The sequence below is a fragment of the Pezoporus wallicus genome, unplaced genomic scaffold, assembly GCF_028554395.1.
Source record: "Pezoporus wallicus isolate ANWC-B61680 ecotype Strahan unplaced genomic scaffold, APGP_CSIRO_Pwel_v1 contig_4722, whole genome shotgun sequence".
Classification (NCBI taxonomy): Eukaryota; Metazoa; Chordata; class Aves; order Psittaciformes; family Psittacidae; genus Pezoporus; species Pezoporus wallicus.
In genome coordinates, this window is record NW_026641840.1 from 2,276,983 (window position 1) to 2,303,459 (window position 26,477).

The 26,477-nt window shown below is 49.0% G+C and overlaps 2 protein-coding genes across 2 annotated transcripts; one reads left to right on the forward strand and one right to left on the reverse strand.

Moving 5' to 3' along the window:
• Positions 1–223: 223 nt before the first annotated feature.
• On the reverse strand, positions 224–12,382 carry MEST (mesoderm specific transcript). Its single transcript, XM_057425501.1, has 7 exons — positions 12,229–12,382; positions 11,221–11,400; positions 9,922–10,021; positions 9,316–9,417; positions 9,118–9,252; positions 705–755; positions 224–357 (listed from the first exon to the last, which is right to left on the reverse strand). Exons 1-7 carry the CDS (start codon positions 12,380–12,382, stop codon positions 240–242), a joined length of 840 nt encoding a protein of 279 aa, XP_057281484.1. The 3' UTR covers positions 224–239.
• A 467-nt stretch (positions 12,383–12,849) lies between these two features.
• CEP41 (centrosomal protein 41) lies at positions 12,850–25,952 on the forward strand (the record flags this gene model as incomplete). Its single annotated transcript, XM_057425480.1, has 10 exons — positions 12,850–12,937; positions 13,895–13,942; positions 18,877–18,938; positions 20,046–20,115; positions 20,563–20,704; positions 21,728–21,879; positions 22,190–22,257; positions 24,347–24,461; positions 24,656–24,871; positions 25,762–25,952. Coding segments are annotated over 10 exons (1,110 nt in total), but the record flags the coding sequence as incomplete, so codon positions are not given.
• Between the last annotated feature and the right edge of the window lie 525 nt (positions 25,953–26,477).

Consider the following 26,477-nt stretch of genomic DNA (forward strand, 5'->3'; position numbering starts at 1 on the left):
GCTTTACAGTGACGGCAAATAAGGACTCTTGCAACAGACATGTGTTCCTGTTGTCCTTTGAGCTCATCTGTTATCCCAGCCTCATCTTTTCTGGTGCTTCAAGGATTTACCTGCATCAATGCAGCAGTTTGGTAGCCAAAGATGAGGTTGTTAATGCAAAGTGCTGGATCTGGAGATAATCAATGTTTCTTCCTGTCCCCAAAGCCTGCCATGAGGTGCAAGAACTGAGGTGCAGCAGCTCAGAAGGAGTTGATCAAGTCGAGATAAGCATTCAGGAAGCCTGTTGGATCCTCCAGCTGTGGATAGTGGCTGATGTGGTCGTCCAGCACAGACACTGTGGACATGGGAGGCACCTTCCTGGTGGGAGAATACAGCAAGGTGCCACCACTGAAGCAGGACATTACCCACTCGTATTCTGCCTGTAACATGGTTTGGGGACAAAGCCTGTATCAGCTACATATGACCACTCTTCCAAGTGTTGGATTTACTTCAGGGTAGTCTGAAGGAGAAGACTACCTCAAGTCAATACATTTTACCTCTGTCTGCTGAGGGTTTCAAATACCTCATTGTTTTGACTGAGAATTCTGACTTTGATGCCTAAAAACCAGCCTCCCTGAAAAGGGAATTGAAAGCCCCAAGACAAAGTCCTCCCTCAAAATGAACCCCAGTTGTGCATTCGCACTTTGTGGTGGGCGTTATCTTACTTGTAAAGCTGAAGGAACTCTGGGTGTGGATTCACAGGGGGTGAAATCAGTCTGCTGAAAGCCCACACAGGGTCTTATGGGTTTGTGATGGCTCTGAAACCATTTCATTACCTTACAGAAGAAGAGTCAGCGCTGAACCACTGCGTGTGGAGGAATCTGAAAGGTCATCAGATTCACAATTTAAACACCAGATTCGAGTCCGTTGGGTTACAAGAAGCTTTCCAAGGACAGGAAGCTGCACTCAATAAATGTACCAATACTCTGACACATGGCATTTAAGGGGTTAGAGATATTTGGGCACTGGCTCTGCTGTCAGCAGAGGTGACGCTGCAAAACTGTGCCCCAAAGGGATGTGCCAAGTGGGGAGTGCATCAGCCAGTGCCTCCGTTGCTGGACTTGAGTGAGCATTCTTCATTATCAAGAGGCAATCAGTGAGCACCCACTGGAGAGGCTGAGCTCTGTGGTGTGCTTTGCCTGGAGGTTGTTCCCACTGGGAGCAGAGAGGAGTTTCCACGCTGGGGGAGAAGAATGCTTACAAACCCCACCAGATGCGGATACTGAGCTCACACCCACCAGCCCAAAATCCTTCCAGAGGCCCTGGAGAGAATCAAGTTTAGCTCCAGTTGTTAACAAAAGCCTATAAATTGCAGCCGCTGAGCTCCAAAGAAGCAAACTAAACCCCATGTTGTACATCTCCAGCATTGTCCTTCTCACACCATGCTCAGATCCTCCTGACTCCAAACTTGGGCACCTGCCTTGCATCACCCAGGCAGGAACCCCTGCTCCTACATCACACCCCAATGCTCTTTTGGGATGCGGGGATGATCCCAGATCCCAACAGAAGCAGCTGAAAGGTCTGGGGAGCAAGGATCTGTGGGGAGTGAAGGCGATAAGATTTGCATGAAAAAGTGTTTGGGAATGAGCTCTGAGGCCTTGGTGCTTGACAAGCCCTGGGTCGATGAGCTGGAACCTTGAAGGCCAGGGAAGGGAAAGGAAGCAGGCCTTGGGAGGATGGGCCAGGATGTAGTTGTGGGGGGAATCTCAGGTGGAGGCCACAGGCTGTGGGGGTTGTGAGAGGGTCTGCAGCATCGTGATTGGACTATTTACCTGGAGAGTTTTACAGGGGCCAATGAGATTGAACGTTGTCGTATGTGCAGGTTGGGAAAGTACCGAACAGGTGCACAGAAAGGGCTTGGTGGTAATAAATGAGGATTTGATTCTCTGCATCCCTTGTCGTGATTTAAACCCTAGCCAGGCAGCTTGCTCACTCACTTCCAGTGAGTGGTGCCAGGCTGAAAGCAATAAAGGCCCCCCACCCCGGGCCTCTCCCCTTTCCCACTCCTGGAGGAACGGGCAGGAGGATCGAAAGAGTGCAACTCCCACGGGTTGAGACAAGAACAGTCCAGCAACCAATGTACAACACAGATCACGACTGCTACTACCAACGACAACAATGATAAGAGAAAATAACAAGGAAAGAGAATACATTACCACCGGCCGAGAAACGAATGCCACCCGGAAGCCCGTGTCCTTCCGGGTAACTCCCAGTTACCCCCCACCCCGGGCATGACGTGCTGTGGTATGGAATACCTCCTTGGCTAGCCTGGGTCAGGCGCCCCGTCTCTGCTTCCTCACAGCTTCCCCTCCTCCCTGGCAGAGCATGAGCCTCACAAAGTCCTTGGTCAGGGTAAACATCACTTAGCAACAACCAAAAACATCGGTATCGCAGGCACTGTTCCCAGGCTGGAAGTCAAAACACAGCACTGCACCAGCTACCACGAAGGAGAAACATGACTGCTACTGCTGAACCCAGGACACCCCTTTAGGCACCGGAAGGAATTGTGGGTTTGGAAAGGAAGGAAGGAAGAACTTCCTTTGTCTGTTTTCAGACCTCCAGCCCAATCTCTCCCAGGCATTTGTACTTCTGTTTATTGTGTTCATGTTATCACTCATGGAAATACAAGTCAGATCTCAGGAAAGTGCCTGGTTTGGGGGCTTGGAGGCAGCAAAGGCTCCTTCAGGATTCTGAGAGTGTCTCTCCTCAGCTGCTCAGTAGAAGCTACAATGGGCTTTGACTCCCAAAGTGATTGCCCCATTTTCTGCTCTCTTTGCGCCTCACGCATGTTTGAGGAAACGTGTTTAAGCTTTACAGATAACCACCATAAATACTATTTTTCCTCTCTGCTTTTATATGCTGTTATTATGTGCTTCTGCAATTAAAGCCACGCATGCCAGGGTTCTCTTGGCAAAATGCTGCTGCCTCTCTTTGTCTTTCCCTTTCTAAGATGAGGATCATTTCTCTAACTCCTCATACTCTGTAAGTCTGAAATCTCCTTTGCTTTTCTGTCAGTTGGAATACCTGGAGGTGACCATGTCTGATCATATTCAGGTGGTTTTAGAGCCAAACTTTGCAGCAGCATGGGAAGAAGTGGGAGATGACTTTGAGAAAGAAGAAACCTTTGCACTTAGTTCCATTAAAACCCTTGATGGTGAGATGATCTCTCCTCGTGTATTGGTGACCCACATAGTAATCCTGGTGAATCTGCCACGCTGGAGATTTATTTGGTGCGTAGGAGGAGAATTTGGTGCCTTCCAGTGGGAAGTCATGTCCCAGCAACAAGGTTTTGTGTTGCAATGCTGGGATTATAGCGAGTGGAACTTTGGCATTGCTCTCCTGAAGCTGGGTGGAGGAAGGGGTGGGTTCCTGGCCTGTGCAGGCATGGCAAAGTAGGGGTATTGATGGGGCTGCAGTCAAGCTGCTGAATGGAAATGGTTAACCCACATGGGTGCAATGACAAGAAGATGATACACAAGAAGATAGGCTTTGGGGTTAATATATTTTTGGTAGATAAAGCAGAATGAAATAGAAAGACCAGGGGAACATGCAGTATGTGAAGGCAGACATATTTTTCCATCCCAGCATTCCCGGTCAGTTGCCAGTACCGATAATAAATGCTCGGAGCAATGTAGGGATATTGCAGCCACTCCAGCCGAGGAGCCGGCTTCATTTGGAGCTCTGCTCGGATGCCTCTGTACAAACACCCATAGTACGGGGAACAAACGAGGAATTAGGGATGTGTGCACGTCTACGGGGATATGATGTAATAGGCATCGCAGAAACCTGGTGGGATGGCTCCTATGCCTGGAGTGTTGGAATGGAAGGTTAGAGACTCTTCAGAAAAGACAGGCCTGGCAGATGGGGATGAGGAGCTGCTATTTGTTTTAGGGATAGGCTGGAGAGTATGGAACTCTGTCTGGGGACAGGTGAGCAGTCAACAGAGACTTTGTGGGTCAGGCTTAAAGGGAATATAGCTATGGGAGACATTAGTGTGGGGATCTGTCACAGAGCGCCTGATCTAGAGGACTCTGCAGATGAAGTGCTCTGTAGACAGATAGGAACAGCCTCAAGCTCTCAGGCCCTTGTCCTCACGGGGGACTTCAACCACCCTGATACCTGTTGGAGGGATGGTACGGCCCGGCACAAGCAGTCCAGGAGCTTCCTCGATTGTGTGGAAAACAACTTCCTTCTGCAAGTAATAGAGGAGCTGACAAGGAGAGGTGCCGTGCTTGACCTCGTGCTCACCAACAGGGAAGGGCTCGCTGGAAATGTGACGCTCCAGGGCAGCCTTGCTCATAGCAATCATGAGATGGTCGAGTTCGAGATCCTCAGGCCAGTGAGAAGAGCGTGCAGCAAGCTCACTGCCCTGGACTTCAAGAGAGCAGACTTTGCCCTCTTCAGGAGCCTGCTTAGTAAGGTTCCATGGGACATAGCCCTAGAGGGCAGGGGGACTCAAGACTCTTGGTTGATATTCAAGGATCACCTGCTACAAGCTCAGGAGTGTTGCGTCCCAGCTAGAAGGAAGTGCAGCAGGAGGGCCAGGAGACCTCCTTGGATGGATCAGGAGCTGCTGAGGAAACTTCAAGTTTGCCGATGACACCAAGCTCTGTGGTTCGGTTGATACGCTGGAGGGAAGGAATGCCATGCAGAGGGACCTCAACACGCTTGTGAGGTGGGCTGATGCCAACCTCATGAAGTTTAAGCATGCCAAGTGCAAGGTCCTACAGCTGGGTTGGAGCAATCCCAGGCACAGCTACAGGCTGGGCAGAGAAGAGATTCAGAGCAGCCCTGCGGAGAAGGACTTGGGGGTGTTGGTTGATGAGAAAATGAACATGAGCCAGCTTCAGTGTGCACTCGCAGCCCAGAAAGCAACCGTATCCTGGGCTGCATCAAAAGGAGCGTGACCAGCAGGTCGAAGGAGGTGATCCTGCCCCTCTACTCTGCTCTTGTGAGACCTCACCTGGAGTATTGTGCGCAGTTCAACCACAAAAAGGAGGCGGAACTGTTGTAACAAGTCCAGAGGAGGGTCACGAGGATGATCAGGGGACCGGAGCACCTCCTGTATGAAGATAGGCTGAGAAAGTTGGGGCTGTTCAGCCTGGAGAAGAGAAGGCTGCGTGGAGACCTCAGAGCAGCTTCCAGTGTGTTCACTTGAAGATGAATGTGGGATGAGGAGGAGAGGGAAAGGACCATGAGCTCCAACTGGCAGCGGAGCTGATGTGTCTTGGCCACAGCACCCTGACACCACGTTTATCCATTTGTAAGGTTGAAGCCGATACTTGTCCTCGTAGTCAAACTGCAGTGGAAAAGGCAACGGAGAAGGTCTGGTGTCAGCTGGAAGAGCTGCTAAAGCTGACCATAATACGGAAAAGTGTCCACAAATGTACTATTTAATTAATTCCAAAGTGCTTTTCTGTCATGTTATTCTCAAGATATCGTGCTTGCATCTATTGGCAAAACTTGAAAACCTGTATGAGAAAGTGCCAGTTACCAAGTAGTTTATTATTGTGGTTGTTTTTTTCCTTCTTTTACCCATCCTTCTTTTCTCCGTTCCCTTTTCTTCTTGTCAAGGAAAAAAACAGGGAGGAGAAAAGCGCATCCCTGACTGCCCAGTGGCCATGGGCACGATGCTGCCGCTGTCACAAGGCTTCAGTGGTTGCTGTGGAGTTGCCCATGAGGAGCTGGGACCCTTTGGAACTGGTGAGGGCATCGGCGTCTCCATGGAAACCACGGGGGCATTGTTACGACTGTTATGTGGGGTATTTAAGGCCCTGGCGCACCCTAGAGGTGGCAGTTGCCCTGTGAATCCACAGCAAGTCTGCATCCGAGGACACAGAAGATGCCAGTGGACAAGGGATCGAACGCCCGCTCCCAGCCCGCCGAGGGCAGGCCAGGAGTGCAAAGGAGGCGCCAGGTGAGGGCTGGGGCAGGAGTGAGAGGCCGGTGGTGGGACGGGGCCACATGGAGCTGCCTCGGTGCCGGGGCCGGGCTTGCCGGCACTGCGGGGGCTGCTGTGCCAAGGCAGCCGCCTCCATCACACACCTCTTCCTCCTCCTCCTGCCCGCAGGTGGGCCACAGGCCACAGCCTGAGGAAGGGCGGCGTGGGATCACGGTACCACAGCTGCCCTACCAACGAAGGTATCAGCCCATCGAGACCCAGCAGGAACAGGTAGGGACCCCGAGGGAGACAGGGCCAAACACCTTCCCAACCACGGGCATGCCGGGGCTGCTGTGGGCTGGGGCCATGGCCTGCGGGTGGCCAGCCCTTTCCCCAGCCAGCTCTGGGAGCAGGCAGCAGCCACCTGTGGGCCTGAGCCTTGCCGTGGGGCTGGCAGGGGAGCCCAACTGCATGAGCTCCCAACAGCTGGGATACGGGCGCAAGAGACACTATCACAGAGCCTCTCTCCTCGACTTCTCTTGCAGGTGGGCAGCGTGAGGCGCAGAGCGGTGCTGCCCCGCAGCATGAGGACAGAGGAGCAGACACTTCCTCGGCCAGTGGTGGTGGAAAGGACACCTCGGCCGCCACCTCGGCCAGTGAGAGAAGCCAGCAGGCTGCCTCGCCCGATACGGGCACCCTCTGCCCCTGCAGCCAGATTCACTGATATGGCCATCCGCAGGACAAGCAACAGCCAAAAGCAGCTTTGCACAACCGCTGCCCAGCTGCACCACATCCCCGCACATGGCAGCACTGTTGCGAGGCCACGGAGCTGGCAGCCTGCCCCACACAGGCCCACAGCCTGTGCCACAGCGCAGGGCACAAGAAATGTGAGCGCGGTCCTGCGCAACAACAGCGCTGAGAGCCGGGGACCCTACCAGCAGGCAGTGGCATGCCAGGACCCAGCATACAGCAGGGCTGCAATGACAAGAAGATACACTGTCAGGGCACCTAACGGCAGCAAAGCCGTTGTCCAGGGAGCCAGCCAGCAGCTGGTGGAGTATCAGGACATGACCCAAATCCTGGGTGTGTCAATGGCAGCACTGACGCCTGCAGCACCTGAGCATGTTGAGTCTGCTGTGGCTTCGGAGCCTCAGGGAGAGGCCAGTGCAGCCGCTGCCTCCCCAACAGTGCCTGAGGATGAAGTGGCTGCTTTCTTGACTGAGATCCCTGCAACAGAGCCTGGAACATCCCACATTCCTCCAGGAGCAGATGATAGTGGAGATGCAGCAGCTTCTCCCTTGTGTCGGGACTCTCGGCGCCAGGTGAGTGAGGCGTGTGTGGTTGGCACCGGGGATCCCAAGGCCTTGGACGGCAGCTCCCAGGTTTTGTGACAGGGCTATTTCTGGTGATGCCTGTGTCATCCCACTGACATTGCCCCCATCCCCTGCCTGTGCTCTTGCTACCCTGCAGGGTAGGCTCAGACGCTTTGTGAGGAAACACCTGGGCAAGGCTGTGACTGTCATCCAGGGAACAAGGCAGCAGCAGGTGAAAGAGCCAGACGTGGCACAAAGCTTGGATGTGGAGTCACCGTCAACGTCGCCTGCTGTAGTTCAGGACAGCGAGAACCAGCCAGGTACTTGCCCGAGTTGGGTGGCACCCAGGCCAGACCGGCAGCAGTGTTTGCGTGAAGTTCGGGTATGTCACAGCCTCCCCTCCATGGGCTGAAGGCTGCGTGGAGACCTCCTAGCAGACCTTCCAGTATCTGAAGGAGGCCAATGAGGATGCTGTTAAGGATAAGTTCTTTACTGTAAGGGTGGTGAGGCACTGGAACGGGTTGCCAAAGGAAGTCCCTTGCCTACAGCTCTTCTTCCTCCACAGGCATTGCCACTCTTCCAGACCAAGGAGCGGCCCCACGGCGACGACTCTCCCGCTTCAGGAGAGTGCTGAGGGCTCTGCGCAAGGCTTTCACTTGCTCATGCCGCACCCCACGTGTGGAGGAGTAGCGCCCTGCTGCCAGCGCCAGGCCCAAGGGAGCTGTGCTGAGGATGTCATGCTGCAGCCTGCACTTGTTGTGGCTGCTTTCTTGGGCCAATAAATAATAACTCGTTTCCCCCCCCACTCCTCGTCTCTGCCTGTATGTTGGTTAGAGCATGTTTGTGTAATTCACGGACCTCTGTATTTAATTAACGTAAAACAACTGACTTCAATCTAAGCGGCTACCTATCTGTTGCAATTAGTTCTAGTTTACACACAGTATGCTAGAGATTGGAAGAGACCTCAAAAGATCATCTAGTCCAGTCCCGCTTCCGGAGCAGGAACACCTACATAATGTTACACAGGAATGTGTCCAGGCGGGTTTTGAATGTCTCCAAAGATGTCACAGTCCACCTCACTACCTGATCATCCAGACCACACTTCCTCAATTTAGCTGTGAAAATAGTTTGATAATTCATTGCCAATGGATGATTAAGAGTCGTTTGCTGAGGTTTAGCAGCAATCAAGACATGTACCTAGTACGCAGGGGATTTACTATGCAGTAACTGGGTTGTTGAATTAAATTCTTATTGGAGACCTTGAAAGTGTGACCTGAGAAAACTTCTCTGCAGCCAGTGGGTCCTCTAAGGGCTTGCCCGTGCCCTCCTGGATCTGCTGCCATGGGAAGGGTTGTTCCTAAGAGGGGGAGGCAGTGTGGATCCTCCTGGCTCCCTGGGGGGAGTAACTTGCTTCCATCTGCAAGTTGAAGGTGAGGAAAAGCAGGATCTCAGGTCTTGGCTGTGTTGGTGGAGCAGCTCTGCTGACACAGGCTCCCAAATACTGTCTGTCTGGTCTGACAGTTGAGCACCCACTGGAGAGGCTGAGCTCTGTGGTGTGCTTTGCCTGGAGGTTGTTCCCACTGGGAGCAGAGAGGAGTTTCCACGCTGGGGGAGAAGGATGCTTACAAACCCCACCAGATGCGGATACTCAGCTCACACCCACCAGCCCAAAATCCTTCCAGAGGCCCTGAACTGGAGAGAACCAGGTTTAGCTCCAGTTGTTAACAAAAGCCTATAAATTGAAGCCGCTGAGCTCCAAAGAAGCAAACTAAACCCCATGTTGTACATCTCCAGCATTGTCCTTCTCCCACCATGCTCAGATCCTCCTGACTCCAAACTTAGGCACCTGCCTTGCATCACCCTGGCAGGAATCCCTGCTCCTACATCACACCCCAACGCTCTTTTGGGGTGCGGGGATGATCCCAGATCCCAACAGAAGCAGCTGGAAGCTCTGGAGAGCCAGGATCCAGGGACTGGGCTGCATTCTGGTTACCTTCCAGGCCACTCCCATGGCTCTGCCTGCAGACAGAGGGACACCAGAGGCATAAACCAAAGCTTATGCAGGAAGTAATGGGGATGTACCTGTCAACGAGGACATTCCCGTTGTTGGTCTGCACAGCCATCCACATATCCCAGTACTCTGCCTGTGAAGGCTGTGTGTAGGGCCCAAAGACTGCCCCGAGCCTGGACAAGAGGGAGTTCAGAGCAGCAAAGCAGTAGATCTGTTAGTGTATGGATCAAGAACTAGCCCTGAAAACCTGAATACATCCACTGGGGAAAACGGGGAAGTACAGCAATGCAAATGGACCCCCGAATGCACCCAGAGTTGGATTTTGCAGGCTTTTTTTTTTGGGGGGGGGAAAGGTGGTTTGAAACATCTGATAAAAATATAGAGGGATTGGGCACTGTATGTGCTGTGGTTTGGGATTTCATGGCCTCTGGAATGTGCACAAGCTCAGTACCCAGAGGACAGAGGATTTCAGCATACCGTGAAATCTGTGTCATTAATAGGTGCCAACCTGGAGAGAGAATGGCCTGCAGGATCAAAGTCACTTAAATCCAGGGGCAAATTCCTCCTGGGACAGCACTGGGGGATCTGCTCATGTGCCAAACACCCACTACTCCAATTCCTATGTGGCCCCCTCCCCATGTTGCTCATACCCCCTGTATGGGCTGTGACCAACTCACCCTCTGGAGAAGACAAAGAAGTTCATCAGGCACGTGATGATGGGGGACAGCAGCCCCCCATCCTTGAGGATCTTGGGCACAAGGGAAAAAGGAGACAGTGCTGCTCAGTATCATGAAGATGGGCAAATCCTGCTACCTTAGGGGGCTTTCCTCCCAGTTCCCCATAAGCTGAGAGAACTGGGCTGGTTCAGCCTGGAGAAGAGAAGGCTCCTGAAGGGGAGACCTTAGAGCAGCTCCAGTGCCTAAAGGGGCTGCAGGAAAGCTGGAGAGGGGCTTTGGACAAGGGCCTGTAGGGACATACATGTCCTGGGTTCAGCAGTAGCAGTCAGTTTTTTTCTCCTTCTTACTAGCTGGTGCAGCGCTGTGTTTTGACTTTCAGCCTGGGAATAGAGCTGATAACACCGATGGTTTTAGTTGTTGCTAAGTCATGTTTACTCTGACCAAGGACTTTGTGAGCCTCATGCTCTGCCAGGGAGGAGGGGAGGCCGGGAGGAAGCAGAGACAGGACACCTGACCCAAGCTGGCCAAAGAGGTATTCCATACCACAGCACGTCATGCCCAGGGAGGTAACTGGGAGTTACCGGGAAGGGCACGGGACTCTCTTTTGGGGTCGAACTTGTTTCGGCGGGTGGTATCGTATTCTCTTCCCTTGTTATTTTCTCTTATCATTATTATCATTGGTGGTAGCAGCAGTGATTTGCGTTATACCTTAGTTACTGGACTGTTCTTATCTCAACCCCTGGGAGTTACATTCTCTCGATTCTCCTCCCCATCGCCCCGGGAGCGGGGAGGGGTGGGGGGAAGGAAAGAAGGACGGAAAGAAGGGGGGGGGGGGAGTGAATGAGCTGCCTGACTGGTTTTAAACCACGACAGGACAGAACAAAGGGAATGGCTTTAACCTGCCAGAGGGGAGACTGAGATGAGCTCTTAGGCAGAAGCTCTTCCCTGTGAGGGTGCTGAGGCACTGGCACAGGGTGCCCAGAGAAGCTGTGGCTGCCCCATCCCTGGCAGTGAGAGCAGAAAGAGGGGACGTCTGTGGTGATGCTCAGCTATGGATGGCCACGGTCCCTTCCACTGTCACAGAAAGCACCTTCCAGCTTCAGGAAAACTGCAGGAGCTTGAAATATCCCAATAAACAGCAAGATCATCCCCAACCATAAACAGTTGTGAGTCCCTTTCTCCCACTTTGGGCTGGAGAAAGGGAAAGGATGATGCAAATAGAGCTTGGCTCCTGTGTAAGATATTGGAGAGGAACAAGGCTGATATCCTGGAGCACGGTGGTACCTCCTCTGCAGCATCACCCACCCCAGGCTGTCTCCTCATCCCCATGGAGGGAGAAGCCATGGGGGTTGCTGTCAGCATCCAACCCACATGCCCTCGCTGCCCTCACCTTGTACCAGTCGTACCTGGAGGTCAGGAATCCATGCAGGAGCACAATGATGTCAGAGCTGGGAAGGGAATGGGGCACCTCAGCATCAGCTTCCCCCGATTTCCTCCTATAGGAGACACACTTTGCTGTTTGATTCACTAGAACCCGAACCAGCATCATGATGTTGTCTTTCCCACTGCTCCTTTAAAAACCAAGGTGGGTTTGACTTGCACCACAGCTTCGGAAACCCAACCAGATGAGGAACCACTGGTACCAACTGCTTGATGCAAACAGGGATTTACTTAGCACAAATCAACTGCAGCTGCCTCTAAGATGCTACAACCGGTCACAACTGCTCCAGCAAAAAGGCCTTTCCTTGCTGTGACCATCAGAGGCTCTTGGGATCCTTCCCACTGGGAACAGAGCTTGTGCAGGGCCTGGAGCACAAGTGTGATGGGGAACGGCTGAGGGACCTGGGGGGTTCAGTCTGGAGAAGAAAAGGCTCAGGGGGGACCTTATTGCTCCCTACAACTGCCTGAGAGGAGGATGGAGCCAGGAGGGGTTGGGCTCTGCTCCCAAGGAACAAGGGGTGGGACAAGAGGAAACAGCCTCAAGCTGCACCAGGGCAGGTTTAGATGGAGCTGAGGAACAATTCCTTCCCCAGAGGGTGCTCAGGCATTGGAACAGGCTTCATGATCTTGAAGCTCTTTTCCAACCTGGTTGATTCCACGATCACCCCATTATGTGCTCTGATAATGAAGACCCACAGCACAGCTGGATCCACACAGCAGCTCCCCTTAAAGCCATTGTGGTCTGGGAGGCATTTGCCATCACTTTGCCTTGGGGACATCCCTGGGTGCACCGAGGGTACCAGAACCACCACCCCTCTCCCCACTGTGATGGACGACGTGTCCCTGGTATTGGTGCAGCCCCATCACCTCTATAGAAGATGTTCTGGTCCCGGTATGTGAAGTACCCTCCAGAGGACCTCCAGGAGAGGAGAGCTGGGGATAGCCCAGGGGGCGGGATGTGAAGGTACACGGTGAGGAGGGGCATAGTCAGCAGCCCCACCTGCACCCACCACTCCTTCATCCCGTGGGAATGAGGCACCACTCCATAGGGATCTGTCCCATTAACTCTCGTATCCCCTGCAGCGGGGACTGTGGTGGGTTGCTGGAGGCCGGGCCCCTGCCCTGAGGGGATGTGAGGGGTAACGGGAGGGTTGGCGGGGGGGTGTCGGCAGCTTGCAGAGGTGTGAGTGGGGATGGGGGGGTTTATGGGGTTAGAGCCGGGTGAGCTGTGGTGGAGAGAGGAAGGGAAATGGGCTAGTGGAAGTTGTCCCTACCCAAGGTAGGGGTTGGAGCTGGGTGAGCTTTAAGGTCTCTTCCAACCTAAACCGGTCCATGATTCTATGATTCTGAGAGCAGGGGATGTCTGAGAGGTTGCTTGTGGTCTTGCTCCTCTTTTTACTGTCTCTTAGACCTTTTCAGATTGCTTTTCCTGTTAATGGGAGAGGTTTTTTGTCTTTAAAACAAATAATAGCTGTATATTGACTTCCTTGTGTATTTTCTTTTGTAAACCAGTATTTAACCAGGCGCATCCCTCAGAATCCCAAATACCAACATATAAAAACCCGTCTCAATACTGGTAAGTGAAGCTGATGCTAGTGAGTGACGTTGTAGTGTAACAACACCAAATGTGGATGTAGGAGCATAGAAAAATATGCTGATTGTCTTCTGACTCTGTCCTGAGCTGCTTTACCCCACATACCAGCTATATCAGAACTCGCATCCTGATTATGATGTGTTACAGCTTAGAAACTTGGGCTCTGCAGTGACAGTTCCCATGGAAATTGCTGGCCTTGGAGTTTATTATTCTTATATTAGTTAATATCTTGACAATGGTGTAAGTCAAGATGGTTGTTTGGGGGGTGTCTTCAGGGAATGGCCAGGTTGGACGGGGCTTGGAGCAACCTGCTCCGGTGGAAGGTGTCCCTGCCAATGGCAGGGGGTTGGAATTGGAGGAGCTTTAAGGTCCCTCTCAACCCAAACCATTCCATGATACTTCTGCCCCCCCCCCTTGCTGGAAATCCTATAAAATGCACTCAGGTACATCTGTAGAACTGAAGCAGCACTGTAGGTATGTGTAGAAGATTTGAGCTCCTCCTGGTGTGGAGCATCTCTAGTGACTTTCACCTGGGCTTTAACCTAAGGGCCACCTCCTGTTCCCTGGGGTTCAGCAGGTCCTTTGACTTTGCTATTTAGTTTGGCTTTTCTTTGTGAGAGAAAATTTCTAGGAGGACAATTATGCTCTTGTTTATGGCTGCCTTGTGTTCTCATGGTGAAAGAGGATCTGCAGCAACGTCTGTTGTCATAGGCTGATCTTCTTATTTAAAAAATCCAAATTTAAGACTTAAAAGCCCTGAAGAAAAGCACTAATAAAATAAATCAAACTGATCCCTTCCCCCCCCCTTCTTTTCCCCCCATTTTCCCACCCGTCCTTCTTTTTCCCTTATTTTTTTCCCTCTTCTGCTTTTCCTCCATATTCCCCCCCTCCCTTTTCATCTTTTTCTCTTTATTTTTCCCCATTTCCCTCTTTTTACAGGGCACAGTTTGACAAAATACACTGAGAAGTTGGCAAAAGTCAAAAGAAGTGAGTGTCTGAGAGGAGCAGAATGTAACTGGTGGGTTAGTTCCAAACAGGAAGAGCATCAAGGAGCAGGGATTGAATCCTGGGCCCTCTATTTGCTTGGAAATCTCTACTCCGTTGATTCCCACAGCCATTTACAGGAAGGAATAGCAGAAACATGCAGCAGTACGATACAAAGATGCTTCTGCCTTGATTTTTGGATGCTTTCTGCTTTGTCTTGTGCCTTATTTCTCTGTCTCTCTTACTGCTTGACAGATATAACTTAAGAAACCAGGCAGGCAGTTCTAGGAGTCTTTCCAGATCCTTCTTAGTGCAACGTCTTGCTATTGAATGGAAACCAGATAGGAAGAAGTTTTCTGGACTGAGAAAACTAGACTAGATCCATCTGGAAGACTCAGACTGTGCTCCTGAGGCTTTAGTTTGCTTTTGGGTAACAAATTGAGATCTCTTACCTCTGTTGTTTTAACATGCTTGGATTTCTGTCAGAATACTCCAAGGTTCTGCTTATTCCTGTGTAACTCGTTGATTTTACCAGAGCCAAAGGCTGATGCTTGGAAGCCTCTGGCTTGTTTAGGCTGATGAAAACCTGACTGATTCTTATTTCACTCTCTTCTTCCACTGAAAACAGGCCTTTAAGAAAAACTCTTACTAAAAAGCAAAATTTTACTACTATTGTCCAGATTATTCTCTCACAGAGAGCCAAGAAAGCTCTTAAACCTAGAAAGCTGCATTTCTTTCTGTGGAAAACAAAACCCATCCCTGTTAATGAGGATTAATTTGATTTGGAACATTCAGGTTTAATTCTTGGACCCATTTATTCTGTCCCTCTGAGCTGGTGCTGTTCGCATTAGAAGGCAGGTCACTAATCTGTCACATGAATATATCAGAGCTCAGCTTTTTGCAGAATGGTCCTTTGTTGCTGGCTTGTTTGTTGTTTTGCTGTAAGCACCACAGGTCTGTGGGGAGAATCAAAGGAGAAATGACTTTTCTATCCAAAATCCTGTGTTGCCTGGCTAAGATTTCAGTGCTTGGCACTGGCTTGCCATCACTTGTTCTCTGTGCTTCAGATCTTGTTGTATGGCTCTAGTTGGTTTTCAATCTCTGCTCTGGGTCTGATTTGGTTCCATGTAGGGCTTCTTTTGTTGAACCACAGCTCTGGAACCCAACAGAAACTTTCCCATTCTCTTTGGGCTGAATAGACACCTTCTGTTCCCAGGCAATTTGGAAACTTCTTCCCCTTGGTTTCTCATGAATAGATGACACCATTTGGACACAACTTTAAATACCCACTACAGGCAACTCTCTGTCTCTTGTGTAATGTGAGAGAGAGGAATTTAAACCTGTGGAATTAAAATGAAGAGAGCTGGAACCATGATGATTTGTTCCTTTTGGAGGATTGACTTGAGGAGAGGCACCGAGTCTTTTCCTTTCCGAAGCCCTGAGGAGCACATCCTTGATTCCACAATAATTCCAGCCCCAAAGCAGTTCACTGAAGGGAAGAATGTCAGAAAATTCCAGTGGATCTTCCAGGACAGAACTGGGTACGTTGTGTTGCTTCTACAGGCAGGAGCAGCACTTCCTGCGACCTTCCTGATCACTGCTGGGATGTTCATGCAAAGCAGTCAAATTAGTTTGTTGTAATAACACCAGCTTTGGGCTGGTTTTCCTGTTGATAGGAATAATTTTGGGTGGTAAAGGTAAGATCTAGGTCATAAAGAGATAAATAATCCTCACTTGAGGTGGGCAGAAAGCATCCAGCAGCTGTTTTGTGTGAGCACTGTGATAGTTTGGTCAGTATTCATAGGCATCCAGCTCTTCATAAACTTTCTGCTTTTCTTTATCCTTGTAAGTTAAGTTGATTTCTTGCTCGTCACATGACTGAAGGGCTCTTTTTGCCCATGGCTGGGGTGGTTTAACCGTATGGACATGGGCTACATGTGGGTTTTGTGTCCAGCAGAGGAAATGGGCTGAATTATTGCTGGTATTTTCCTGTTAAAGTGAGACTTTAGCAACCTGAACCTGAGGCTTGAAGCCAAGTTCATTTTGAAGTGCATGGATGTTCTGAAATCTAGTTTATGCATAGGTCTTGTACTTGATTCAGCCCCATAGTTTGAAATGTATAGCGCACCCTGCAGTGCGCAGGGATGTTTTGGATGGGCTTCTTTTCCTTAGGTAAGCTGTTGAGTAGCAAGTAGGCACTTGCTTTGCTGCCTGATAAACATTGTATAGCATAAAATGTTGAATTTAGGAGCTCTGCTTGGTCTGAACACTGAAAAGCACTTGGTCTGCCTCTTCAGGAAGCACATTTAAGAAGGAAGGGATAAGAATAAGACCAAACCAGAGATTAAAACTCGCAATTTCTCTTTTTTTTTGTCTCTGTTTTGCTCTTATAAGGTTCCTTAGGTTGTGTATGGGGGGAATCTTGTCCAAGCATTGTCACCACTTGTATTGAGAAGAGATCTCAGCCTCCAGCATTCATGTGGCTCCTTCTCTAAACACATGTCATCTTGAGCATTTCCCTAAGCTAATCTGGCAGTAATTTTTGGTGTAGTGGATTCAGGTGTATGGATTTGAGACCTTCCTCCCCCTTTCTCCACCTTGCTTAAGCTAATGGAGCATTCAGCAGATGGTTATAGAGGATTTAAAATTGCTTAACTGGCTGGATTTGCTGAAGGTCCTGTTCTCTGTTGTTAAAGTCTGTTCTCTGTTATCTCTCTTAGCTGAAGAGAGACCACTTTGCAATCTCCTCCAACAGTTAGAAACATGCAAAGGATTTTTCTTTATTAAATATAAAAATCTCTTTACTTCAGAGCTGGAGCTTCATAAGGGAGGAAGAGGAGGAAAAGAGAGAGTTTAGATTCCTTAGTGTGGCTTCAAGAGCTTCATGCAGAGCTCTGTTAGAGCTGCAGTGCCTGACACAGGAGGAATTTTGTACATCTTTGCCTTTCCCTGCCAGTGCAGTACTGACCTTTCTTATTTTCCCTCACTTTTCTTTCGTATCTTCTTTGTAGCTGTAAATTTCCCAAAGGACAAGGCTTCTATTACTTCCCATGGGAGGCTTTTTTATATCAAGATGTTCCTACAGATACTAGTCTTTGCTTCTGTTTCCTCCTACATAAACCCTTTTGTTTCCCATTAGAAGGCTCTTCTCTCCCTTGTGTTTACACATCTCAAGTATCTGTCTGCAGTCTGCCTCTTGTCATTGCTTCGTTAGGGCTGTTAATCTCGGCTCTGGTTGTCTGTCAGTCATTCCAGCAGCTGTCTGGCTTTCCTTGCTACCTCAGCTTTGTCTTCAGGCTTAAGATTAAATTAGTCCAGTTTTTCTGTAGCAATTGTGTCAGCTTTGAGCTGGTATCCACACTGAGCTGCTGCTTTCTGCGTGAAAGAAATTCTTTCATTTATCTCTCCCTCTAGATATCCATATCAGGGAATTGTAGGGATTGGAATTTGACAGCTAAAAGTAAGAAAACCTGGAGCATCTGAAGATTAAATATGCATGTTTAGCTTAGTACCTGACAAGACAGAGTCTGACATAAGATGTCCTTGTGCTCTGATCCTCCTGTAACTTGCACAAAGTAAAAGTTCAATCCAATATCTAAAGGGGCTGCAGGAAACCTGGACAGGGGCTTTGGACCAGGGCCTGTATGGACAGGCCAAAGGAATGGCTTTGATACCGGGAAATAAAGGGTTAACATTGTGCCTGCTTCCTTAAGCAGTCGCTGTGCTTAGTGAAGCAGAACCTTAGGAGTCAAAGTTGCTAGAAAGGTGAATTGTAGGAGTTGCAGCTGCTAGGCAGAATTGTAGTAGGTAAGATTCATAGCTTAATGTTTAAGACATTCTTGTTCAAATAGTATCTTTAGAAAGAAAAGGAACAAAAGATAACCAGAGTAACAAAATTGGCAAACTTGACAAGTTTCTGCTTTAAGATACATAAAACCAGCTTGTACCAAACCTGAAGTCTGGACAGGAGCCGAAACCCTATTGAGTCTGCGTGAAAGCAAGAGGTTGCTCGCAGTGATGAAGAGGAACTACAGGCCTTCATCCCCACGACCCCCTAATGACCACCACCAGGAGGCCCTGCGCAGGCGCATCAATGGGACGAATGCCAGAAAACTAATTATAATACTAGACGGGAATAGGTTTTGCATATGTATTAGGTGTGAAGCAATCTCATGTTTAGGTAATCATTATATGTGATGTAAATGCACTGAGTGGCAAAGGAGGGTGTGCATGCTTTTGGAGGAGTAGCCCCCATGCGCCTCAGCTGAATAAAGCATACCTACTTTACAACTCTAACGAGTTGTGGAGTCAATCCGTGTATCAGCTTTAACCTGCCAGAGGGGAGACTGAGATGAGCTCTTAGGTAGAAGCTCTTCCCTGTGAGGGTGCTGAGGCGCTGGCACAGGGTGCCCAGAGAAGCTGTGGCTGCCCCATCCCTGGCAGTGTTCAAGGCCAGGTTGGACACAGGGGCTTGGAGCAAGCTGCTCTAGTGGAAGGTGTCCCTGCCTGTGTTAGGGGTTGGAACTGGAGGAGCTTTAAGCTCCCTTCCAACCCAAACCAGTCTGGGATTCTATGATTCCAGTAAACTTAATCTGGTTTAAGAGGCTTTGTGACATAGTGGGCTTCAAAGAACAGCAGACAAAGGTGCTAAATTCATGAAACTTTCTCCAGCAAGAAGAGAAAACACACAGTGATGCACACTTGACCCTAAAAGCAACTAAATCTGCCTTCTCCACTTTAACCATATCTGGACAAGATCTCTCTTTATAACTGGTATTACTTTTCACAAAGTCGTCAGGTTTTGGTGCCCCAAAATCCCGCTGCATTGGTGAAGAGAGTCTATGAGAATAGCTGGGACTCAGCCCATGAGCTGGTACAGCAAAAGGTGGGAATTAACTGAAAACTGACCTTGTTTTTCTTATGTTTTCTCTCTGAAGGTTACAGATATAGAAAGGATGAGCTGTTTAAAAGGCTGAGAGTGACCACTTTTGCCCAGTTGGTATGTATGGTTCCCTCTGTGGCCTCTGAAAGTTGTCATCTTTTAGGAGCAGCATTTTTTGTCTCTCTAAAACTTTCATGTTGTTATTTCCTGCAGTGTTTTAACTCGCTGTACCCTGTTCTCTCCCCAGTTACGTGGCCTTAGTAACTCCTGTACTGGCTTTGTCCTGCCCTTATAGATTGCCCTTAATACAAGGAAACCATTTAGGCCAATATTTTCAGAGTAGTAGAAATGGTTTTAGTTTCAAATTCAAGTTTTTGGTGACTCTATCTTTGAAATGTATTCCCTATTTTTTTTATGTCCCTTCACTTAAGAGGATTTTTAAGCCTCTTATAAGAAAAGAGGGCTACGTAAAGGAGGTTCAGATCTGATCTCCTCAAGCTTTATGTCACAGCCTGAAGCCCTCCCTACCAGGGGGTTTTGCTGCACATGATGGAAATGTTCTTGACTTCAAGGCTTTCTGTGTGTTTTTAAATCAAATGAATCCAAATATTAAAGGCTGGTAAATTTGATCTGTAAATGAAGAGCTGAGTGGTGCTTATGTGTTAGTTCACAAAACCTAATAAAAACTAGAAAAATACAAGCTCTCTTCTAAGGAGAGAATGTTAAAGTTGCAGATATTAAAGGACTGGGTTTAGCAGACTCCCATCTTCAGTTCCCCTGGATTAAGACCAGTCCTGTACCTCTCACTGGTGCAATGAACTGATTTACTATGAGAACATCCCAGGTCTTCTCTGTGGAATAATCCCATGTGTGATTTTAGCCAGTGCAGTGTATGCTCTGAAATGTTTTAGTGACTGAACTTGATAAGTTAGACAGCATTCTGGTATTTGATGTTACCTGTGTGGCACATGTGGCTTTTCTTTCCTCCAAAGTTGAGTGTTCTGGGGGTTTTCTTTGCTACAACTTCCACTTAATAAAAGGACAAACTTGCTGTACAAGCATCATATACACACCTATGTGTGACCTTGAAGTCCAGTAGAAGTTGCAATGAGTTAAATGCGTCTTGGCTTGAGGATTGTTTTTCCTTAAGCTGATCCCTGCTCTCTCGCAGTGACATCAGTGCATGTGTATCAAGGTATTGTTGCTCTCTTTTGTCTCCCGCAGGTCATCCAGGTTGCCTCTTTATCTGATGAAATCTTAGAAGTGACAAACGAGGAGATCCCCAAGCTGGAAGGTAACAGTATTTGTTGTAAGCACAAAGAGAGGGAGCTATAGATCACTGTCATGTGGTGAGCTGGGTCCTGACAGACAGAGTTGGCTATTCAGCAGGGGAAAAATAACTTCACTTTTGGCCTTCAGCCACTTCACTTTGTGGACAGCAACACTCCTAAACAAGAAAGGCTGCAAGTAAGAAAGTCCTCATGCTGCCAAGTTTATTGTAACTCAGTAGATATCATGCCTCAAGAACTACATATTCATTCTTCAAATTAGATCTTCAGCTCTTAAAAATCCTATGGCTCTTTATTATTAATATGAGGCTGTTAGTAAAACATCCTTATAAGAGGATGAAATAAGGCTGTCTTTGAGAGACACACTTTCTCCTAAGACTAGGAACTGGCTTAAAACCTGCTTGCTTATTTCCTACAGCATTTTAACTCTTTGCACCCTGTTCTCTCCCCAGATGGTGATTCTGCTGCTCCACATCCAGATGCTGAAGTCACAGAAGGGACAAATGGGAAAGGAAGCCCTGATAGGACACCCAGTCCAGTCCTGTTCCTAAACAATGCAGGGGCTGGGGTTTCCTATCGCTCCACACTGCAGAGGTGCCTGACAATAATACACCATTTCCTTCCTGTCATAGCAGATAATTCCTTTTATCCAGCTAGGTTTTTTTAATTGCTGTTAAATAGCTTTATATTGTATTTCTCATTAAAGCCTGAGTTTGGAGGTCTGGAAGTGTGAGCAAGAGAGGGCTTGGCAGATTTTCCTGTCTGAGCTAGGTTTGAGGCTGTAACCCAGCCCTCTGGCCACCTGAAATGGGTGACCAGGAAATGTATTTGTGGGATTTGATCCAGGTCCCTGGGTTGAAGAATCCACGTTATAAACTGCTCTGGTAAACTCAGTAATGTGCCTTGCTGACGATAACACATAGTTCCATGGTTAGAATAAAAGGCCAGTTTCCAAACCCACTACATCACTAATCAAGGTCAGAGGTACCAGAAAGACATTGTAAGAGGAAGCTTTGTCTGGGCTCTTCCCTTGCAAACGCTAACAGTTGAGATGCTCACCTGACAGACCTAGTGATCATGTATTCAAGCTGTCAATTTAGTGACCACTAAGGGCATCTGGAGGTTTCTCTTCATGTCCTGTACCCAGTGTAGTGGTGAAATGGGAAACCTCTGCATAGCACTGGTGCCTGACAGTTATTCAGTGTGTTTGACTTGCTGAGATCTTGGGTCTAGTGTAAGGTATCCCTGCCCATGGCAGGGGCTTGGAACTGGATGATCTTAAGGTCCTTTCCAACCCAAACCATTCTGTGATTCTATGATCTTGGTGTTGGCAGTTTCTTAAGTATCATTCTCCCTCGCTTTATGATGTAAACCACCAGTAACTGATTGATCCAGAAGAGTATGGCATTTCACATAGCAAGGCTGTACTCTGTTTCATATCATGACAAAAGCAGTCTCTTCTGATGTCCTGGAAAGTGTGAAATAGAGCCTCTCCATTTCCATGTGGTGTATGGTGGTACTGGGATGGCAATGGACTATTGGAACTGTGACTGGTGGCGAGGTATGGAAGCATTCAGAGTGAGAGCTGGTATCATAACCTCCTCTTTCCTCTTGCAGTGTGATAAGTGGTATTGGTGAACTGAGTATACAGGAGGACACTCCAAAGAAAGAAGAAACTGAGGCTAAAGACACACCTTATCCTGATTGCCCCTTCCTGCTTTTGGATGTACGAGACCGCGACGCATACAACCAATGTCATATTATTGGAGGTGAGGAGACTACAATCCCACAGCAGGCTCAGCTGGGATCATCCTGCTCCATCTCATATCCTGGCTGGCTTCATTTTAACCCCCAGGATGGGACATTCTTAAGTGCAGAATGCTCTCAGCACTCACCCAGTACACCCATCTTTCCTGGAAAGGGATAAGGGTGTGGAGCTGATGCTGATCCCTTATTCAGTGGATTTCCGTGTCTGCTGAACCTCAACAAGTCATTGTCACTTGTACTGCAGGTTGTGTGATGGTTGATGTTCGGCTGCTGTATGATTTTTCTCTCTTTGTCTTTTAATCTCTTCTGCAGCTTATTCCTACCCTATTGCAATGCTGTCTAGAGCCATGAATCCATACTCAAATAGTATTCTGGAATATGTATCCTTTACATATGAAGAGCTGACCTAAAACAAATAAGGGGGGGGGGGGGATGTTGGGGGAGGCTTTCAAGACCAGTTGGGGCTGTAGCAGTTGCTGTCACTGGGACAATGCTCAACAAAATCCAGGGATTTCAAAAGGAAGATGGGAGAGGAGGTCCTTTATGCTGACTGTGTTTACTTCGTGAGGCTCTGCTGCCACCATCAGATGCCAGATTCTAGTTCCTCAAGGCTGTAACACCTCTTGACTCCCGTGGGAGCTGCCTGAATTTGGCATTTCATGGGGTTTTGGCTGCTGGAAGGCAAAGCCATACTTGGGCTCCCACCCCTGCAGTTGGTCCACATTCATCAAATCTTTTGGCTTCTTCTCAGCACATTGATGGGGATTGGCTTTTCTTTGAGGTTAGAAAGAGGATTATCAGGCAGGATTAGGCTGATAATTGTTCTCTTGAGAGGGCTGCAGGGGAGAGGGGAGGTTGTAAATGAAGGTGCTTCATGCTCTTGCCTGTTACTAACCAGTGTTAGAACAGTGGTGGACACTTGCTGCAGGGGCTGCACTCCAGTGGGGATTAGGCTGTGTCCTTTGTGTCTGTCAAGCCTCATCACCCAGAAATCAGATTTAAATCACAGATGCAGGGAAGACTTGATTTAAATACTGATACTTGCAGATCAAGCGGGGATTCTCTCAGTCACAGTATCACAGTATCACAGTATGTTAGAGATTGGAAGGGACCTCGAAAGATCATCTAGTCCAATCCCCCTGCCGGAGCAGGAACACCTAGATAATGTTACACAGGAATGTGTCCAGGCGGGTTTTGAATGTCTCCAGGGAAGGAGACTCCACAACCTCCCTGGGCAGCCTGTTCCAGTGTTCCGTCACCCTCACTGAGAAGAAGTTTCTTCTCAAGTTTAAGTGGAACCTCTTGTGTTCCAGTTTGTACCCATTACCCCTTGTCCTATCACTGTTTGCCACTGAGTAGAGCCTGGCTCCGTCCTCGTGACACTCCCCCTTTATATATTTATAGACACTTATAAGGTCACCCCTCAGTCTCCTCTTCTCTAAACTATAGAGACCCAGCTCCCTCAGTCTTTCCTCATAAGGGAGATGTTCCACTCCCCTAATCATCTTCGTTGCCCTGTGCTGGACTCTCTCCAGCAGCTCCCTGTCCTTCTTGAACTGAGGGACTGGACACAATATTCCAGATGCGGTCTCACCAGGGCAGAGTAGAGGGGAAGGAGGACCTCTCTCGACCTACTAACCACCCCCCTTCTAATACACCCCAGGATGCCATTGGCCTTCTTAGCCACAAGGGCACAGTGTTGGCTCATGGTCATCCTGTCGTCCCCTAGGACCCCCAGGTCCCTCTCCCCTGGACTGCTCTCTAACAGGTAGTTTCCCAACCTATACTGAAACCTGGGGTTGTTCCTGCCCAGATGCAGGACACTACACTTTCCCTTGTTATATTTCATCAAGTTACTCCCTGCCCAACTCTCCAGCCTGTCCAGGTCTCGCTGGATGGCAGCACAGCCTTCTGGCGTGTCAGCCACTCCTCCCAGCTTAGTGTCATCAGCAAACTTGCTGATAGAACACTCAATTCCCTCATCTAAATCATTGATGAATATATTAAATAATACCGGTCCCAGTACTGACCCTTGAGGCACTCCACTAGTTACAGGCCGCCCCATAGACTACAACTCTCTGGCTTCTCTCCTTCAGCCAGTTCGCAGTCCACTTCACTACCTGATCATCCAGTCCACACTTCCTCATTTTAGCCGTGAGGATGCTGTGGGAGACTGTGTCAAATGCTTTGCTGAGGTCAAGGTAGACCGCATCCACCGCTCTGCCATCATCCATCCACTGTGTTATTTCCTCATAAAAGGCTAAGAGATTGGTCAAACATGATTTCCCCCTGGTGAAGCCATGTTGACTGCCCCTCATAACCTTCTTATCCTTGATATGCCTTAAGATGGTACCAAGGATAAGGTGTTCCATCACTTTTCCCAGTCTCCAGTCCCATTTGTCTCCTTTTTCTCTAAAAGGGTATTAAGAGTTATGTGAAGTTTCCAAATGAATCCTTAACTCTTAGCAGAAAAATGCCCATGGGAAGATGATAATTCTGTATGACAATGATGAGAGATTAGCCAGCCAGGCCGCAACATCTATGTGTGAGAGGGGCTTTGAGAACGTCTTCATGTTATCTGGAGGTAAGTGGGGATGGGCAGGACCCCTTGAGACCTCAGGAGGGTGGATCAAGAGCAGAGAGCATGGCTTTGTGTGAGCTGGAACTTGGCAAGAGCTGGATATTCAGCTCTGCCAAGTGTTTTACTTGGCACTGGTCCACTCACTGATCCCATCCTAGCTGGTGGTCACTGGTAACATGTGACATGTCCATCTGCAGGTCTAAAGGTCCTAGCACAGAAGATCCCAGAAGGACTCATCACAGGCTCGCTCCCTGCATGTTGCCGCGTAACACCTCCCTCTGGATCTGCCCGGAAGAAGACCTCTCTGCAGGTGCCATTCACACCAGCTGAGAATAGATGGAGATTTTCTGAAGATAATCTACAGAAGATTAAATACTACCTTGAAGAGGAGCACATTCCTTCAGACACTACCAGTAAGAGTCCGGAACAAACGCTGCAGCCCCTTGCTGTAGCTCTTGAGCCTGCCCTGCAGCACTTTCTCTGTCATAATCTTCCCATGAGAGAGCTGGGAGAGGAGTTTGATTTCTAAACAGACTGAGAGGATCCACTAAAACCTGTGCTATGCCAATCCCAGAGGATTTAAATCTTGCATAGCTACACAGTGGTAAAATTCTGGGACTGCTGGGGGTTGGCATATGCCATTTTACCCACTACATTTAAATGTCTTTAGGTTTAAATGGTGATTAATAGGGTCTTCAGGTGCTTAGGCCTCCGTAGTTAGATAGAAACTCTGCCCAAACCCTGCACTGAATTATCCATGGGTCTGTATGTTTACAGGGACAGCTGGAGAGGCAGCAAGGGACAGCAGATCATAGAATCCCAGCCTGATCTGGGTTGGAAGGGACCTTAAAGATCATTCGCTTCCAACCCCTGCCATGGGCAGGGACACCTTCCACTAGAGCAGCTTGCTCCAAGCCCCTGTGCCCAACCTGGCCTTGAACACTGCCAGGGATGGGGCAGCCCCAGCTTCTCTGGGCACCCTGTGGCAGCGCCTCAGCACCCTCACAGGCAAGAACTTCTTCCTTATCTCCAATCTGAACTTCCCCTGTTTCAGTTTGAACCTGTTGCCCCTTGTCCTATTACTCCAGTCCCTGATGAAGAGTCCCTCTCCAGCATCCTTGTAGCCCCCTTCAGACACTGGAGGCTGCTCTGAGGTCTCCACGCAGCTTCTGTTCTCTAGGCTGAACAGCCCTCATGTTCTCAGCCTGTCTGCATATGGGAGGTGCTCATCCATCATTTGTGTGTCCTTGTGCTCCATCCCACACTCAGCTCCTGACCTTTGGGTTGTTTCTTTTCCCCACAGGCCGTTTTAGCAGTGGCTCTTCAGGATGCAGCTTCAAGGCAACAGCCATGAGGAGCAGCCCCAGTCTCCCCAGCACTGCTGGCAATGGGGGAGTCCTCAGTGCCCACTCGTTCGGCAGGAACAGCGTCCAGAACAGGCCATGGAAATAAGCAGCAGTGTCTTATGCCACTGAATAAATCTGGAAACAAGAGCTGGGAAAGTCCTGATTTTGCTGTGGGAGACTGATCCAAAACCCACAACTGCTCAGGGCTGTGTGAAAACCTCCTTCTGCCATGGGCAGACCAAACTAGCCTGAGGAATTTGAGATTCTCCAGATCCAGAACTGAATGTACTTTCTGGTTGTCTTGATGGATTTGTATGCTTTGGGGCTTCTTGACTTGATGTTCTTTGGAGGATGAAGTCAAACTCTAGGAGTTTTAGTTGTAATTTAGGTTTTATTAAATTAAACACCTTGTGGTTGAGTGCTTCTTTCAATTTGAGAGCTATCAGAGAGCCTGGAGTGGAAGCTGGGAGTCAGCAGGGGCTTGGCTCTCCCTCCCCTAAGGATCACAGCAGGTGAGGAGGGACCTTTCTACCACAAATTGATGTTCAACCACACAAAGACACAGAATCCATCATGTCCTAGGTCTCTGCTTGCCCAGTAAGTGTCAAACTGAATATCTTCCCCTTCCAGAAGCAGAGGGCACCTTCCTTTCTCTTGTGTCCCACTGTTTCCA